General features: G+C 35.1%; 1 protein-coding gene across 7 annotated transcripts in view; it reads left to right on the top strand.

The window, feature by feature from the left end:
* LOC106882816 (adhesion G protein-coupled receptor G6) overlaps nt 1–18,541 on the top strand; it is a 157,641-nt gene that overhangs the window by 41,192 nt on the left and 97,908 nt on the right. For 4 of the 7 annotated variants that reach the window (XM_089346141.1, XM_089346138.1, XM_089346142.1 and 1 more), the window contains exons 5-6: nt 13,160–13,231; nt 18,204–18,275. In XM_089346141.1, the coding sequence (XP_089202267.1) occupies nt 13,160–13,231; nt 18,204–18,275 (144 nt within the window). The remainder of the gene's footprint in view (nt 1–13,159; nt 13,232–18,203; nt 18,276–18,541) is intronic. The other 3 variants (XM_089346140.1, XM_089346143.1, XM_089346139.1) reach the window with 2 other exon arrangements.

Raw genomic sequence — 18,541 nt, 5'->3', positions numbered from 1 at the left:
TCTGTATTTAAATAAATAAATAAATTCATGAATGGATGCTGTTTTCACAGCGATAATGCTCTTCTCAGTACCTGAGTCGTTCCAGTTAACACGATTTTTTGCACATCCTGTAGGGATGGTAAACCTGGTATCATTTTCAAATAGGTTTCAGTAGCTTTTTTATCATTCCTAGAGATCCTACAATTACTGGCATGGTAGTCGCCTTGAGATGCCACATTTCTTTCAATTTCTATTAGCAAGTCTTTATATTTACTGATCTTGTCAAATTCTTTCGCCGCTATATTGTGATTGCAAGCAATACTCATGTCAATTAATAAACACAGCTTTTTTGTCTGATCTTTTATAAAAATATCTCGTTTATTAGCTCTTATAGTTTTGTTGGTATGTACGGGGAAGTCCCAGAGAATCGATACATTTTCTCCCTCAGTCACAGCTTCAGGATGGTGTTTATACCATTTGTCAGCGCTTTTGATTTTATAATGCCGACATATTGTCCAGTGTAAATACTAGCCAACTCTGTCATGCCCTGCTTTATATTCTACAGGTGCTAAGACTCTACACCCTGAGATTAGGTGGTCTATAGTTTCAATCGCATCGTTACAGAATCGGCATTTTGGGTCAGCTCCATTTTTTATCACATTGGCTTGGTAGTTCCGGGTTAATAAGCTTTGGTCTTGAGCAGCTAATATGAAACCTTCACTCTCTGCTATTAGCCCTGAGCTTCGTAACCATTGATGCGTGTGTTTCTGGTCGACATCAGCTTGTTTGCTACGAGCCACATACTTGCCATGCAGAGGTTTCTGTTCCCATCTGCTAGCTAATTTTTCGTGTGCTTTTGTCTTTGCAATTAATTTTCTTTTCTTTGCAGCAGCAGTTGGCGCATGTCCTTCAACCTGACCAAGCTGGTAGATATCTAAGAGATGAAAAGCAATTTTGTTGCCCTCTTTCAGAATAGAGTAAAGTTTTTCGGTCTTTTTTTTCCCAACAAGTTTTAGCATCCAATCGTTGGTTGTTTCAAGGTATTTGGCCAGTCTGATTGTGGTGGTTTTGTACGTAAGTTCAAGCTGGATCAAGCCTCGACCACCCTGAGCTCTGGGAAGGTAAAGACGATCCATGTCTGCCTTTGGATGGAGCATCTTATCACAAGTCAGTAGCTTGCGGATTTTTCTATCGATTTTCATTATTTCACTGGTATTCTAGTTAAGCACATTGAACAACTGGGACTGCTAAGGAATTTATAGCTAACACCTTATTATATGCATTCGGTTTAGACTTAAGAACTGCTCGAACTCTTCTATAACATTCCTTCCTAACCTTCTCTTTCATGCTTCCATGCTGGATACCTTCATTTATTCCTAGGTATTTATAGGTTTGTTTCTGCTCAAGTTCCTTTATCACTGTTTCAAAATCTAATTCTATTGAATTTGACTTTACCAGTTTTCCTTTCTTAAAAGTGGCTTTGGCACACTTTTCAAGGCCAAACTCCATCCCGATATCATCACTGAATCCTTTCACAGTATGTAATAGTACTTGAAGCTCTTCCTCATCTTTGCCATATAGCTTTAAAACATCCATATAAAATAGATGACTTATTTTCTTGTTGTCAATTTTGTAGCCATACCCTGTTCTATTCAGTTCACTTGAGAGTGGTATTAGTGCTATGCAGAAAAGTAGTGGTGAATGTGAGTCACCTTGGAAAATGCCACAGTTTATGCTAATATTGTTTGAGTGCAATACTCCATTAGAATGATATAATTGCAGCTTCGTGTTCCATAGTGACATATTATATTTTAAAAATCTGAAATCACAGGAGAAATTTTGAAAATGTCCATCGATTTCAGAATCCACGAATGTGGTATGCTGTCAAAGGCTTTTTTATAATCAATCCATGAAGAGTTGAGATTTCTGTGCTTGTTATGGCAGTCTCAAGGATCATGCGATTAATTAGGAGCTAATCTTTGCATCCGTATGGGCTTCGTCTGCATCCTTTTGTTCAATGGGAAAGAGGTTATTCTCTTCCATAAAGGTATATGTTTTCTTCACGAGAATAGATGTCACAACCTTATAAGTAGTAGACACACATGTTATAGGCCGGTAGATTTTTGGGTCTTTGGTTTCGTTATTTTTGGGGAGGAGGTAAGTAATACCATTTGCCATCCAATGGGGAGTTTTTTCCGGCTCTTTCATAATACTATTAAATAGTATTACTAACATTTCGTGTGCGGACGAGAGTGATGAGAGCCAGAAATTTAGTACTCTGTCGATACCAGACTATTTCCACTTATGAGCCCTCGTTAGCGCCCTCGTTAGCGCCCTCCTTAGGTCGGTAATTGAGATGTCTTCCCATTCCTGTTCTTGTAGATTTTTGTAGGCATCTTGAGTGCGTTTGATCCAGTCTGCATTTTCATTGTATGGTTTCTCATCACTCCAGATCCCTTTCCAAAAGTTTTCAACTGCTTCCATTAGGGGTGGATTTTCAATGGTTATTTTTTCTTTCCCTATTTCCCTGTAAAATGATTTGGCATTGGATTTGAACATCTTATTTTGCTTGTAGAATTTGATTCTTTTCTCAAATCCGCGTATTCTCTGAGCCTTCGCTTGAACTTTCTGTTTTAGTGTTTCATTCGCTGACATTAGTTTTTCTCTTGTTGAGAGTCCATATTTTCTCACAAACTTCCTGCCTTTTCTTGATATTACACCATTTCCAGAGATTAGCTCAGTTAATATTGATATCTCCCTTCGCAATGATTCAATCTCAGTTTCAATTCTACTCCTCCAGTTTGATTTTCTTTTTTCGAATTTGGTATCGTTGGCTTTTTGGTGTTAAACAGCGTCTTACGATTACCTTAGCAACAGAGTAAATAATTTCATTTAACTTATTAAGATCGGGTTTTAGTTGTATGATTTCTTGTATAACGCAGTTGCCAATTTTTAATTGTGCTTTATGTTGCTGTGCATTTGGTAGTCTATGGAGTGGTTCCCTATCATTCATATTTGTATGCCCTACAACTGCAAGTTCATTCACTATTATTATTATTATTATTATTATTATTATTATTCAGTAGTTTTATTTTTTCACGTGCTTTCACTTCACTACCGAGCGCAGCTCTGTGCACCTTGGGTATGTGCCGTGGTTTGCTGTGGTGCACTTATGGTTACTGTATTGAAAGTGTTTTGCGTAGGATGTGTGCAGTGCCCAGTAGTGCAATTTTCTGTATGTTATATATATTTGTAAGTCCTGGTGTTTTTGTTATGTATTTGTCTGAATATTTTTTTAATTATACCTAAGGCACCTACTATGATAGGAATTGTTTCTGTTTTTAGATTCCACATTCGAGTTACCTCTATTTCCAGGTCTTTGCATTTTGAAAGTTTTTCCATTTCTTTTAGGGAAACGTTGTTATCTGCTGGTATTGATACATCAATTAGAAAGCATTTTTTTCTTCATGATCTTTTGACAACTATATCTGGTCTATTTGCCTTAATTTCTCTATCTGTGTGTATTGGCATATCCCAGAGTATGGTTGCTTTCTCGTTTTCTGTGACCTTTTCTGGCGTGTGTTTATACCATCTTTTTTCTGTTGTTATTCCATAGTATTGGCATAGCTTCCAGTGTATATTATTATTATTATTATTATTATTATTATTATTATTATTATTATTATTATTATTATTATTATTATTAGTCAAGACGAAGAGTGCGATTTTAGATGTTTTATTTTTTTAACAATATTTCGACAGAACGTCTGTCTTTCTCAAGTTCAAACCAAAAGGTGATTGAAAATTCAAAATTTCAGAAACCAAACGTAAACTATGAACGTGAGTAACCAGCGACCATACGTTGATAGAATGACATCATCAGCTTTTGTCAGTTTTTTAATAAGCAGAAAGAAAGAAAGAAAAAGGAAGACGACAGAAAAAGAAAAGAAAAAGAGAGAAGGAATCATGAATCCCCAAGTTGGCGCATATGATTGTGGCCTTTTTGCCCTAGCGTATGCATTTGAACTGGTCATTGGAAACGCTCCAGAGAAATTTCTATTTGATCAGTCAAAAATGCGAGCACATTTAAGAATTTGCCTCGAAAACAATAAATTTGTTCCTTTCCCGAAAGTAAAGGTTTTTCAAATGTCTACAAATACCACAGAATCACTCACTTTCTATCACCCACCCAGAAATGGATTACCCCTAGAAAGACGAGTAAAAATTGTAACTTCTCACATGACCATTCAGAACAAATTTTGTCACCCAATAGGTTCCGCGTTTTAAGTGAAGATTTCGAGCAACACCCAAAAAGTAGTCAAGAATCTAAAGAAAAAAATACTCTGAAAACCACTTGCCCGAGAAAAACCATCACATTAGAGAATAAGTCGGTTATAAATTTATCCAAATTAAAACTTTCGCCCGACGATGTCTCAGTCTTAGAGCTTGGACTGAGTTTTTGCCCAAGCACTAAAAATTTCGACAAGAATAAACTAGCTCAAGGGCTATTTCAGTTTGTCCGCCGCCACAAACTGAAAGAATATTTTTTTGAGAAAACTGGTAACGAGGCGGCAGAAAACCCTATATTTCCTAAAAATTATGATGATCGAATCTGGCATAATTGAATTGAAAAGAATCCCAATTGGTATCCAGATAAAGTTCGGGAGGGACGTTCACAAGTACTACTAGAATTTCTTGAATCTTGTCAGGCAGGCATTAGAGAAAGCCTTAAAACAAGTGGAAAGAAATCCTGGAATAATCTCACAAATTCCCAACGTTACGCACTCCTACGTCTAGCTAATAACGATTCTATTATTATTAAGATGGCGGATAAGGGAGGCGCTATCGTCATTATGGACAACAGTGAGTATATTTTGGCTTGTGAAGAAGTTTTAAATGACAAAACTTCATATGAAGAATTACCTGTCGATCCAAACCCCAATTACAGGGAGGAACTTGACAAAATAATTTTGGAAATGGAGGGAAACAATTTCGTTAGTAAGGCTGAATCTAGGATTTTAAGGTCTGAAAGAAGAACACCTGTATTTTATGGTCTCCCTAAAATACACAAAAAGTTCGAAAAATTTCCTCCAATGCGCCCAATTTGCAGCGGATATGAATGCTGTACGGACAAAATTTCGGAATGGCTGGATGGCTTTCTACTCCCCGTCGCAAAAAGATCAAGTTCCTATATTCGGGACACTTTTGATTTTGTATCTAAAATCAATAACTTTTTTAAACGCCGAGGCCGTGTTGAGAACTGCTTTTTGGTAACCATGGATGTTCCCTCCTTATATCCTAATATTGACCACAATGAAGGGGTAGAAGCATGCATGGATGCCTTTGAAAAGCGGTCAAATAAAAGTGTTCCAACAAATTTGCTCTGTAGATTATTGAGGTTTGTCTTAGAAAGTAACACAATGCAGTTTAGACAAAGATTCTACCACCAGAGGAAGGGTTGCACCATGGGTACCCCCATGGCAGTTAATTTCGCTAATGTCTTTATGACGAATTTTGAGACAAAGTTACTGAAGACATTCAAATCCCTTCATGGTCATGAACCAATACTCTGGTTACGGTTCATTGACGACGTATTTTTTGTCTGTGAAGGATCACAGGATAGTTTAATGGACTTCTTACATTTCTGTGATTGTTATGCTAGAAACTATGGCTTTAAGTCCAACATAAAATTTACGTCTAGTTTTTCAAAAACTAGCGTTAAATTTTTGGACACAAAAGTCAAGTTTTCTGGAGGCAGAATAGTGACAGAGTTATTTTGCAAGCCAACGTCATCCCACATATATCTCCACCGCCGCTCCGATCATCCACATCATCTTATTCGGTCAAATCCGAAATCCCAATTTTTGAGGATAAAACGGATTTGCACTGACATAGGGCTTACTGGAAACATGCAAATGCTTTTGTATGTCATTATGTAAAACGAGGTTACAGGGAATCACGTTTAAAGGAAATAGCAAGTGAAATAGCTAAGATTAGCAAAGATAGTCAAACCTACACGCCTAATCTTAGCAAACAAAATACAACAGATTACAGAATTCCTTTAGTGATTAACTGGCACCGACGTTTCGCTGGCATTTCAAAAGTGTTGCATGAAAGTTACCAACATGTGGCGAAAAAATATCCCAGTTTCAAACAAACATTTCCTCAGCCACCCATTGTAGCCTTTCGACGGAATAAGAACATAAAAGAATTATTGACCTCTATATCTGTCTCCAAGAAAACGAACATTGGAGTATCTACACGCTGTACCTTAAAGAACAGCCGCAAGAGAGGTAAGCCCTGTTCATTGTACAACAACATGAGTGAAGTGAATACCATAAAAAATCATAATAGAAATGTTATGATTTATACAGAAGGGGGAACCTGCAAAGATTCCCATTTAGTGTACGGTGCAGAATGCACGAAACATAACTTGATTTATGTTGGTTGTAAAACGGAACAATCAAACAAAAGGTTTAATGGGCACAGATTCGACGTCAGGCACAAGAACAGTAGTTCAACAGAACTTGCTGAACATTTCGTTTCAAGCGGCTGCAATTTTGAAGAAGATTTGAAAGTGCACATTCTCAAAAAATATCCTGAATGTACCCCACTTTCACTTCTCAGAATGTATGACGTGAAATATGTTTGCGGGTTATTGACATCACGCCCTGGAGGAATGAATAAGATGACAGGAGAATATCATCAAATTTATACAAAACTGTTTGATTGAATATTCTTCTTTCTCTCTTTTTCTTTTCTTTTTCTGTCGTCTTCCTTTTTCTTTCTTTCTTTCTGAGTATTAAAAAAACTGACAAAAGCTGATGATGTCATTCTATCAACGTATGGACGCTGGTTACTCTCGTTCATAGTTTACGTTTGGTTTCTGAAATTTTGAATTTTCAATCACCTTTTGGTTTGAACTTGAGAAAGACAGACGTTCTGTCGAAATATTGTTCAAAAAATAAAACATCTATACAATCGAATCGCACTCTTCGTCTTGACTATTTACCTTCGTGAAGAGTTACGTCAATCCCTTTTAAAAAAATATTATTATTATTATTATTATTATTATTATTATTATTATTATTATTATTATTATTATTATTATTATTATTATTATTATTTATTGTTTCTTTTCATTATAACTTTATTTCAGCTGCCTTGGTACCGGGCATCCTCCGGAGGCCAAGTGTAGCAAGGCCACTTTTGTTTTGCTGTGCAAGCTAAATTCATCACCACATTTATTCTATTTAGATGGAGAGTGTTTTCAGTAGTATTTAGGATGTACCCATGAAGGTTATCTTTTGTAGTTCACGGAGATTGGAGTTACCAGGGAGCTGCTTAATATACTCCTCAGCTCCCTTCTTTATCATTCCCAACGCGTCAATTACTACTGGTATTATCGTAGTACTAAGCTTCCACATTTTTATGATTTCAATTTGCAGATCTATATAGTGAAAAAGCTTTTCGTATACCTTTCTTAAGATATTTTGATCTTGTAGTACAGACATATTTATCAATAGACAAGTTCCTCAGTTGTAGTCCTTAGTCCTTGATAACAATGTCGGGTCGATAGGAGTCAATTTTTCTGGGGCCAAGTGAAGCAAAGGCACTTTTGTTTTGCTATGCATGCTAAAATTTTCACCATATTTATTCCATTTAGATGGAAAGTGCTTTCAGTAGTATATGGGCTGTATCCATCAAGGTCATCTTTTGTAGTTCACGGAGATTGGAGTTACCAGGAAGCTGCTTAATATACTAGCAAGAGCTAGGCAGCCAGACACAACATAATCAGTTGTCTCTATGAAGTTTCCGCAAATTCTGCACGAAGGGACATATCCATTTTTAAGGACGTTTGCATGATAGTTTCTGGTAGGTAAGATCTGATCTTCCGCAGCAATAAAAAAAAACCTCCTGTTTCCGCTTTCAGACCTGCCTCTTCTAACCATTGATGTGCTAGATTTTGATCAATATCTGGCTTGGACAAACGATATGTTATTTTCCAGGCTGGTGTTTACTTTTTCAGTTTTCTTCGATATTATTCATGCAAGCCTTTGATTTTTGCATCAATGATAGGTTTGTCACTATTTGGATCTCTTTTGTATTTCTGATTGTTAATTTCTAAATCAGTAGAAGCAATAGTAGGTCTGTCAGTATTTGGGTGTTTTTGATAATTCTTATTGTTAAATTGAGGCCAAGAGACTGTTTAAATTTCTGACTAAGCTTCATGACTGAGGTTGGCTCGGAATCTTCATGCCTCAGTGCAGCTCGTAAGAGTACATCACTCGTTGTATTAAGGTATGTTTCAAGGCTTATTATTGCTGATTTGAAGGATTGTTCGTGCTGTATCAAGCCTCTTTTACCTATTTTTCTTGAGAGATAAATCCTGTCTACATCTGATTTTGGATGGAGCATTCGGTACCTTGTAAAGATTTTACGGATCTTTCCATCCATATTCTGCATGTCAGTGAAACTCCACTTAATGCTACCGAAGCTATATGTGGTTACTGGTTTGGCCAAAGAATTGATCGCATTAATTCTGTTAGCAGCATTTAATTCTGAGTTTAGTACCATCCTTAGCCTTAGGTAGTATTCCTTGCGGATTTTCTCTTTCGTTTTAAAGCGCAGGATACCGTCACCTTGATTGGTTCCCAGATATTTGTATACTTCGGATAGGTCTAGGTTCCGAATAGTTCTAGTAGTATCAAGTTCTTTGTTTTCTGGCTTTATGAACTTCTCTGACTGGAAAGTAGCCTTTGCACATTTATCAAGGCCGAATTCCATACCTATGTCAGAGCTGCATTGTTTGACAATATTCAGCTCTTCTAATTGTTTGTCGTTTTTGGCAAACAGTTTGATATCATCCATATAGAATAAATGATTAATTTTCTGGTCAAAGATCTTATACTCTCTTTTAGCATTATTCAGTTGCGTGGATGAAAGGAACAGAGTGATACAGAATAGTAATGGTGATAATAAGTCACCCTGAAAGATACCACAGGTGATATTGAGGTCTGGTGAGGTGGTGTATCTTTGTGTAATGTTGAAAATGAGGGTAGTTCTCCAAGAATTCATGATTACTTTTAAAAAGTTCACAATTTTTGGAGCTATCTTGTAAATTTTCAGATGATCCATGCATAGGGGACAGTGTCAAAAGCCTTATTCCAATCTATCAAAGCGTTGTTAAGGTTTCTGCGTTTGTATTTGCAATTTTCAATGACCATTTTATCAATCAGTAATTGGTTTTTACATTCATATGAACTCCTTTTACATCCCTTTTGTTCCACTGGGAATAACTTCCTATTGTCCAAGAATTCATAAGTTCTATTCGCTATTATAGATGTTAAAAGGTTATATATGGTGGTGAAGCATATTATGGGTTGGTATTTTGGGGGGCTAGTAGTTTCTTCTGTTTTTGTAAGGTATGTAATCCCTTCTGTAAGCCACTTTGAGGCTTTTGCAGAGTCGGACATGACTTTATTGAGTGTCACGGTTAAGTTGTGGTGGGTGTCAATTAAAGAGTCTAGCCAAAAATTTGGAATTTTATCTATACCTGGGGATTTCTACATTTTTGACTTGACGAGCGTCGCTTTCACTTTTTCAGTTGTTATATCCTACCATTCTTGCTATTTGAAGTAGCTACTGGCCTCTTCTATGTCCCTGACCCAATGTGCATTCTGATTAAACTCCTTTGGATTACTCCAAATATTTTTCCAGAAGTCTTCAATTTACTGCTGGAGAGGAGGTGTTTTCACAATAATGGTATTTTTCCCCAGTTCCCGGTAGAATTTTTTTGTGTTCTCTTTGAATAATATGTTTTTTTCTATGGAATGCTGAGCGTTTTTTGTATCTTGCCAGTCGTTTGGTTTTTAAGTGTAGTTTTTGTTTGAGAATTTCAATCTGTGTATCCTTTGTTTTCTTGTAAAAGTCAAGTTTAGAAATTATTCTTATGAGTTTGTTGGGTTTATTAGCTTTTCTCTTTGCTTTCTTCAAGTAGAAAAATGTATATCTGCTCTTAGTTGGATTATTTTCCGGTTTATTCTTTCCATGCATGCAGGCTGTTGTACATTTCACTATTTTTGTCTATCTCTAATTTTAATACCACATATCTGAGTTGCAGCATAAGCAGCTGAATAAATGAGTTGATCAATCACTCCGAGGGAATTTTCTCTACTATTCTCAAGGAGTTGTCGTATCATTTTATTATTATTACTATTAATGTTATTATCATTAAACAACACGTAGAGTGCGATGCGATTGCAATAGATATTTTATTCTTTTTCTTTCCTTTTCATTTTTTTCTCTCTTGCCAGTTAAACTTGAAAAACGTGGGGACGCTAGTTGCTCTCGTTCATATTTAGGATGTGAATTTCTATAATTTTGAATTTTTATCATTTTTCATTTTGAACTCGACAAAGACACCCTTGTAGTCAAAATATCGTTCAACCAATAAAACATCTATTGCAATCGCATCGCGCTCTTCGTATTGTCTATTTACCTTTGTGAAGAGTTACGACAATCCTTTTAAATTATTATTAGTATTATCATTAGGAGTGTGTTGTAGTTCGCTTGAAGCATTGTTCGCAAAATATAATGTGTCTTGAATGGTACAACAATGTCCTATAAAAACAACAATGGACTATAATAGCTGTTATAATTTAGTTATCCATAGTCTGATATAATATTTCGGAATACAAATATTCTTTCTTCAGATATCTGTCATCATCATCATCATCATCATTATCACTGTGATTTCATCAACCATTTCATAAGTGACCATCCTCGTCAACTTCAATAATAATAATAATAATAATAATAATAATAATAATAATAATTTTTGTTATAGACACAAGGGCCCGAAATTTGTGGGGAAGGTGTAAATCGACCCCAGTGCGTAACTGGTACTTATATAATGGACCCTGAAAGGATAATAGGCAAAGTGGACCTTGACGGAATTTGAACTCAGAGCATAGCGGCAAATGAAATACCGCTAAACATTACTCCCAGAGTGCGAACGATGCTGCCAGCTCGTCGCCTTAATAATAATAATAATAATAATAATAATAATAATAATAATAATAATAATAATAATAATAATAATAATAATAATAATAATAATGATCATCATCATTATCATCATCATCATCATAATAATAATAATAATAACACTATTCCAACACTATGGAATAACAACAGAAAAAAGATAGTATAAACACACGCCAGAAAAGGTCACAGAAAACGAGAAAGCAACCATACTCTGGGATATGCCGATACACACAGATAGAGAAATTAAGGCAAATAGACCAGATATAGTTGTCAAAAGATCATGAAGAAAAAAATGCTTTCTAATTGATGTATCAATACCAGCAGATAACAACGTTTCCCTAAAAGAAATGGAAAAACTTTCAAAATGCAAAGACCTGGAAATAGAGGTAACTCGAATGTGGAATCTAAAAATAGAAACAATTCCTATCATAGTAGGTGCCTTAGGTATAATAAAAAAATATTCAGACAAATACATAACAAAAACACCAGGACTTACAAATATATATAACATACAGAAAATTGCACTACTGGGCACTGCACACATCCTACGCAAAACACTTTCAATACAGCAACCATAAGTGCACCACAACAAATCACGGCACATACCCAAGGTGCACAGAGCTGCGCTCGGTAGTGAAGTGAAAGCACGTGAAAAAAATAAAACTGCTGAATAATAATAATAATGATAATAATAATAATAATAATAATAATAATAATAATAATAATAATAATAATAATAATAATAATAATAATAGTGAATGAACTTGCAGTTGTAGGGGATACAAATATGAATGATAGGGAACCACTCCATAAACTACCAAATGCACAGCAACATAAAGCACAAATAAAAATTGGCAACTGCGTTACACAAGAAATCATACAACTAAAACCCGATCTTAATAAGTTAAATGAAATTATTTACTCTGTTGCTAAGGTAATCGTAAGACGCTGTTTAACACCCAAAAAGCCAACGATACCAAATTCGAAAAGAAAATCAAACTGGAGGAGTAGAATTGAAACTAAGATTGAACCATTGCGAAGGGAGATATCAATATTAACTGAGCTAATCTCTGGAAATGGACTTACAAATATATATAACATACAGAAAATTGCACTACTGGGCACTGCACACATCCTACGCAAAACACTTTCAATACAGTAAACATAAGAGCACCACAGCAAACCACAGCACATACCCAAGGCCCACGGAGCTGCGCTCGGTAGTGAAGTGAAAGCACGTTAAAAAAATAAAACTACTGAATAATAATAATAATAATAATAATAATAATAATAATAATAATAATAATAATAATAATAATAATAATAATAACCACCAACACTACCATCATCATCATCAACATTTTAATTTTGCTCGTTAACATCTTAATCATTATAACACATTCTACATGAATCCTTATCGACATTTCCTCCTTCCTAATGTTTTTCTTCCTCCATATCGCCATCACCATCATCACCATCAGCAGCAGCAACATGATCATCGTCATCACAACAATCAGCCTCATCATCATTAATCTTTGTCATCATATTCATCAATTACGACAACCAGCATCACCGCAACATTCTTCTTCTTCTTCTTCTTCTTCTTCTTCTTCTTCTTCTTCTTCTTCTTCTTCTTCTACTACTACTACTACTACAACTACTACTACTGGTGCTGCTGTTGCTGCTACTACTACTACTACTACTACTACTACTACTACTACTACTACTGCTTCTGCTTCTACTTCTGCTGCTGCAGCCGTTGCTGCTGCTACTGCCTATACGTTGTCGTCGTCTTCTTCGTACTCTTCTCCTTCATCATCATCTCGCCTTATTTCTCCCTCAGCCAATTCTTAAAATGCAATATTTATTATTATCAATATATAATATTAATATAAATACAATTTTTATCAACTTTCTTTTATGTCACATATCTTACCCTCATCTTCGTCACCGCCATTATAATAACGGCTACCATCAACGTCACCATTATCATCATGATCTGAGCATCATCCATGCCTCTCCTCTTTCATTGAGCTCTTTTCTTCATATGATTCTTAAGACTCATCATTTAATATTCCATCAGAAAACTGTTTAATACTCTTTCCTTTCAACTGTGTTTTTTATGTTACAGACATTTTGATGATAATCAGATCACGATCATCGAAAAAGGAAGCTTCCATAATCTCCCACTTTTATATCAATCGTAAGCTGGTTAATTTTTTATACTATTTTATTTAGGTATTTTTTTCTAGAAATTTAGTGTCTTTTCATCTTTCTTTCTCTCTTTGTATCTCTAACTTATATTCTGCTACCATATTCGTGTTTGAGTGTGTATGAAGATGTTTACGATTGTTTGTGTCTGCATGTATCTGTATCAATGTTTGATATTCTGTGTTTGAGTGTATGATTCTATGTGAATATGTATGTTAGTATTTGTGTCTATATGTTGGTATATTATAAAATATATTTTTTTACAGAGTTCTCTATGAGAATTTATACATACAACAAGTAAAGAAAAAATGTATAGGAAAACTTTCATTCTCAAACATTTTGAGGAATGAGATGTGATCATTTTCAAGCACAGGAGGTGGTTTGTGTTCCCACCAGTTTTTATCATGGGGCACTTTTTATCAGGTTTTTGAAAATTATCCTGTGAATATATTGTGCAGCTCTATCATGCCTGTAGAGATACTCTGTAGGCGCAAGAAAACTGCACATGGAGACAACATGATCAATGATTTCAATTTGTTGTTGACATACACGACATGTTGGGAAGCTGCCGTTCTTTAATATGTTGGTCTGGTAGTTTCTTGTAGGTAAGCATTGATCTTGCGCTGCTATGATAAACCCATCTGTTTCTGATTGATTTTAAGCCAGCCGCCATTAGCCATTGATGGGTAAGGGCTAACATCGTCATTATCAGCTCTCAACATCGGCATTACTAGCTCTCTTTGGGTATTTGCCATTAGGAGGTTTTTCTTGCCAATTATTATTAGTATTATTATTATTATTATTATTATTATTATTATTATTATTATTATTATTATTATTTTATGTTTGACTTTTGCTTTGCATTTGTACAAGTTGGATCCAAGTCTCACCCAGAGACCTCAAGAGACAACAAGTTAGAAGTTCATGTAAGTGTTATGTTTGGGGTACCATATATTTGGATTTGTACATAGTGTTGTTCTAGAGAATGTTTGAGAGACCATAAGAAAATTATGTGTTTGTTTTAAATTTGAGATAACATTCGATGTTTTTGTCATTTTTCCTTTGATAAAGGTAGCTTTTGCACATTTATCAAGGCCGAATTGCATCCTGATGTCATCACTAAATTGTTTAACAATCGCTAGTAGGCCTTTGAGTTGTTGGTCATTTTTCGCAAGGAGCTTTAAATCATCCATGTAAATGAGATGATTTATATTTTTATCAAATATTTTATAACCATACTGTGCATCATTGAGCAATTTTGAGAGCGGTATTAGGGCTAAACAGAAGAGGAGTGGTGATAGTGAGTCACCCTGGAAAATGCCGCATGAAATTCTTACATCTCCAGCATTTAGAGTTTCATTGTCATTGTTCAACGTCAGTGTGGTTCTCCATGATCTCATACTTACAGATAAAAAGTTTCGCAGAGTAGGAGATATTTTATACGTTTCCAGACATTTCCTAATCCAGCTATGTGGTAGGCTATCAAAGGCCTTTTTATAGTCTATCCAGGCTATTGACAAGTTTTTGTGTCGCTTGTGACAATCTTCTAAGATCATCTTATTGATGAGTAGCTGATCTTTACAACCATAAGATCCACGTTTACATCCCTTTTGCTCATTAGGGAATATGCTACTTTCTATTAAAAAACTATAGGTGCACTCGGTTAGGACAGATGTTAGCGTCTTATACATTGTTGTTAAGCAGGTTATGGGTCGATAATTTTTTGGTTCGTTTGTTTCCTCATTTTTTGGAAGCAGGAATGTTAAACCATTAACTAGCCAAGAGGGCATCAAACTAGGATTTTGCAAAGCATCGTTGTAAAGTTTTGTTAGCAGTTCATGGCTCTCTGGGAAGGCATTCAACCAGAAGTTAGGAATTTTATCCTTTCCTGGAGCCTTCCATTTGCTTGACCTCCTGAGAGCAGATCTTATATCTTCTACCTTGACCCCCTCCCACTTTTGCTCCTCTAAGGAGTCTAGGTCTGTAGTGGCCAGATTTTATTCCAAAATTCTTGCACTTCTTCTTTTGATGGGACAGACTTTATTGTTACTGGTGTTTTCCCTATCTTCTTGTAGAAATTTTTGGGGTTATTTTTGAACATGTTATTATCTCTGAAGAATCTAACACGCTTTTCATACCTTGCTATACGGGCAGCTTTAGCACATACCTTTTGCTTGATGGTTTCTATGGTGGTAACAATGTCAACTATGATTTTCACATTATATTTTTTCTTAAGTTTTGGGTCTTTGTAGGTTTGATACTCTTATCAAATTTAAGGTTTTTATCAAATTTAAGGTTTTTATTATTATTATTATTATTATTATGATTATTATTATTATTATTATTATTATTATTATTATTATTATTATTATTTTCATCATCATCAACATCATCATCATCATCAACATCATCATCATATCATCATCATCATCATCATCGTCATCGTCATCGTCGTCGTCGTCGTCGTCATCATCATCATCATCATCATCATCATCATCATCATCATCATCATCGTCATCGTCATCGTCGTCGTCGTCATTATCATCATTATCATAATTATTATCGTCATCATCACTGTGATTTCATCACCTAATTCATGACTAACCATCCTCATCATCTTCAATAATAATAATAATAATAATAATAATAATAATAATAATAATAATAATAATAATAAATTGCTAAATAGAACTGGATGCGGTTACAAATGTTACGGGAAAACAGTCAGCCACCTTTTATATATGGATGACCTAAAATTATACGCTAGAAATGACAAAGAGCTGGAAACACTACTACAGACAGTACATGGCTTTACCAAGGAAATAGATATGAAATTCGGATTAGAAAAATGTGCCAAAGCAACCCTGAAAAGAGGAAAATTAGTTAAAAGTAGCAACATCACACTAGATAAAGCCAATGAAATAAGAGAACTAGACGAAAGCCAACCATACAAATATTTAGGAGTCAATGAACTAGATAGGATACAACACACACAAATGAAAGAAAAAATAAAGAAAGAGTACTATAGACGAGTTAGATCAATACTAAAACAGAGCTCAATGCTAAAAACAAGATAATAGGTATTAACACTTTAGCCGTCCCAGTTATAAGCTACAGCTACAATATCCTGAACGAACTATCTAAAATAGACAAAAAAACAAGTAAAATAATGACAAGATATAGGATGCACCACCCAAAATCTGACATAGAAAGGCTATATATACAACGCACAGAAGGTGGCAGGGGTCTTATACTGCTGGAAATCTATCATAAAATAACCACCATAGGACTGCAAAAATACCTACTCCAGAAGCAAGGAAAACTAATACAAATAGCCACAAAACACGAGCAAAACAAAAAACCATTTTCAGTATTTAAGGAAGCTGAAAAATACAAACAAGAAATCATACTACCTAACAAATACGAAGAAGAAGAAGAAGAAACAACAAAAGCTATAAAACAAATGAAATCCAAACTAAAACTAGAACAGCAACGGACCATGATAAAACGATAGCAAGAAAAGCCCCTACATGGTAAATACTGGACTAAACTAAATACAAAAGAAATAGACAGAGAAAAATCCCAGCAATGGTTGAGAAGCTCAGGACTCAAAGCAGAGACTGAAGGATTTTTAGTTGCTGCACAAGACCAAAGCCTCCTCACCAGAAATTACCAAAAACATATAATGAAAAGAAACATAACAAGTAACTGTAGAATATGTGGAGATGTACAAGAAACAATAAATCCTATTATCTATGGCTGCCCAATCCTGACTAAGAAGGAAGATATTCACAGACACGACAGACCTGGGACCTATATACATTGGAAGCTATGCCAACACTATGGAATAACAACAGAAAACATATGGTATAAACACACGCCAGAAAGATCACAGAAAACGAGAAAGCAACCAGGACTAACAAATATATATAATATACAGAAAATTGCACTACTGGGCACTGCACACATCCTACGCAAAACACTTTCAATACAGTAACCATAAGTGCATCACAGCAAACCACAGCACATACCCAAGGCACACAGGGCTGCGCTCGGTAGTGAAGTGAAAGCACGTTAAAAAAATAAAACTACTGAACAATAATAATAATAATGATAAAGGTGGTGGTGGTGGTTATTATTATTACTATTATCACATTTTAATTACGCTCGTGAACATCTTAATCGTTATAGCGCAATCTACATTAAATATAACAGACATTTTCTCCTTCCTATTTTCTCTTCATTCTTACTGACGTCATTATCATGCGCAGCAGCATGATCATCGTCATCACAACAATCAGCCTCATCATCATTAATCTTTGTCATCATATTCATCAATTACGACAACCAGCATCACCGCAACTTTCGTCATGTCTATCTTCTTCTTCTTCTTCTTCTTCTTCTTCTTCTTCTTCTTCTTCTTCTTCTTCTTCTTCTTCTTCTTCTTCTTCTTCTGCTGCTGCTGCTGCTGCTGCTGCTGCTACTACTACTACTACTACTACTACTACTACTACTACTACTACTACTACTACTGCTGTTGCTTCTACTTCTGCTGCTGCAGCCGTTGCCGCTGCTACTGCCTATACGTTGTCGTCGTCTTCTTCGTACTCTTCTCCTTCATCATCATCTCGCCTTATTTCTCCCTCAGCCAATTCTTAAAATGCAATATTTATTATTATCAATATATAATATTAATATAAATACAATTTTTATCAACTTTCTTTTATGTCACATATCTTACCCTCATCCTCGTTACCACTATCAAAATAACGGCTACCATCAACGTCACCATTATCATCATGATCATAATCAGGATCATCATCATGTTCCTAGTGATCTTCATCCATGTCTTTCCTCCTTCACCATTCTCATTCTTTCATGTGATTCTACAAACTCAACATTTAATATTCCATCAGAAAACTGTTTAATACTCTTTCCTTTCAACTGTGTTTTTTATGTTACAGACATTTTGATGATAATCAGATCACGATCATCGAAAAAGGAAGCTTCCATAATCTCCCACTTTTATATCAATCGTAAGCTGGTTAATTTTTTATACTATTTTATTTAGGTATTTTTTTCTAGAAATTTAGTGTCTTTTCATCTTTCTTTCTCTCTTTGTATCTCTAACTTATATTCTGCTACCATATTCGTGTTTGAGTGTGTATGAAGATGTTTACGATTGTTTGTGTCTGCATGTATCTGTATCAATGTTTGATATTCTGTGTTTGAGTGTATGATTCTATGTGAATATGTATGTTAGTATTTGTGTCTATATGTTGGTATATTATAAAATATATTT

This window comes from Octopus bimaculoides, chromosome 30 (assembly GCF_046866305.1).
Source record: "Octopus bimaculoides isolate indiv1 chromosome 30, ASM4686630v1, whole genome shotgun sequence".
Lineage (NCBI taxonomy): Eukaryota > Metazoa > Mollusca > Cephalopoda > Octopoda > Octopodidae > Octopus > Octopus bimaculoides.
Note: the sequence above shows the minus strand (reverse complement) of the source record. Positions and strands in the feature narration are given on the sequence as shown.